This window comes from Aplysia californica, unplaced genomic scaffold (genome assembly GCF_000002075.1).
Source record: "Aplysia californica isolate F4 #8 unplaced genomic scaffold, AplCal3.0 scaffold01052, whole genome shotgun sequence".
NCBI classification, from domain to species: domain Eukaryota; kingdom Metazoa; phylum Mollusca; class Gastropoda; order Aplysiida; family Aplysiidae; genus Aplysia; species Aplysia californica.
The window spans coordinates 91,921-93,183 of NW_004798322.1; the positions used below are offsets into that span (position 1 = coordinate 91,921).

The following is a 1,263-nucleotide window of genomic DNA, read 5'->3' on the forward strand; positions in this document are numbered from 1 at the left end:
ATAATAATATGATACATGTAATAATAATAAAGGTCATCATTAGGCAATGGAATGGATGACAGTCGTAAAAGAGATACAATGTACAACATGAAGTTGATATTGGCCCTGTCATGTCAGAGCTCGGCATTGCACATTTTGGTTTTTGGCAAAATCTCAATTTTTCATTGCACATTCGACAACAAAGAGGACAAAGTATGAAAACTGATCCACAAAATACAAGTATTAATTTTGCTAAACCACACAACACAACCAAACAACAACAGCATTATACCGTCACATCCACTCTCATCACTTCCATCTGGACAGTCTACGTCCCCGTCACATTTCTCACTGAGGTTGATACAAGTTCCGTCCGAGCAGTTGAATTGTCCAGAGGTACACTGGACTTGAACTGTTGAAGAAACATTTTTACAAAGCAACATCTTCATCTTTTCCCTCTGAGGCCACAGCGTCTCCAGATAGGTTTTTGTATTTTGTTTTGTGTGGTGACTTAACTTGTCTCCTACAGATTCTAGACTGCGACTGTTATTGTTGTTAGTACAAGTTAAAAATATTTTTTTCTTTTCTTAGGAATACTTTTAAAGCACTGTTAAAAAAAACACACAAAAAACAACAACCAGAGACGTTATCAGATAAAGCAACTTGAGTTAAACAAAACTTCAAGAAACAGACAGACAGGTTGGAGTAATTTTACCAATTTAGTCCAACAACTTCTTTTCCTCTTTTCCGCTGAGCCCACACTGTCCCTTGTAAGATTGTATTTTTGTGACCCAACTGCTCCCATACTCATTCTGGAATATGTTACTGTTATTGATATTATGTTTAAGTACAAGAAGACACGACGTAGTTATTTTCCTTTAGGAGGCGGGATGTACAAGAATTGTACAATAAATAGATAGAAACTTCGGAGCAGACCTGGTTGTTTTTTATTTTTTACAAGTGCTGTCACAACTTCATGAAAAAGGTTGAACTAACCTAACCATTTCAGTTTGTCTCTTTTCAGAATACTGCCAAGAAAAAATAGGAAGCTACAAGTACGTTCTTTATCATTTGGTTTGCACTCTATTTACCCCAAGTGGTGCATGTCCTTGGGTGAAAAATGTAGAATAAGTTCGAACCTCCCCTCCCCAATAAAAAACCCAATAATAACAACAACAATAATGATAATAATAATGATGATGATGATAATGATGATAATAATAATAATAACAACAACAACAACAACAATAATAATAATAATAATAACAATAATAATGATAATAA

General features: G+C 34.6%; 1 protein-coding gene across 1 annotated transcript in view; it reads right to left on the bottom strand.

Moving 5' to 3' along the window:
* LOC101846105 (sortilin-related receptor) overlaps nucleotides 1–1,263 on the bottom strand; it is a gene marked incomplete in the record, with an annotated part of 43,066 nt that overhangs the window by 15,127 nt on the left and 26,676 nt on the right. Inside the window, 1 exon segment of the mRNA XM_005111389.3 lies at nucleotides 272–391. Coding sequence (XP_005111446.2) covers nucleotides 272–391 — 120 coding nt within the window.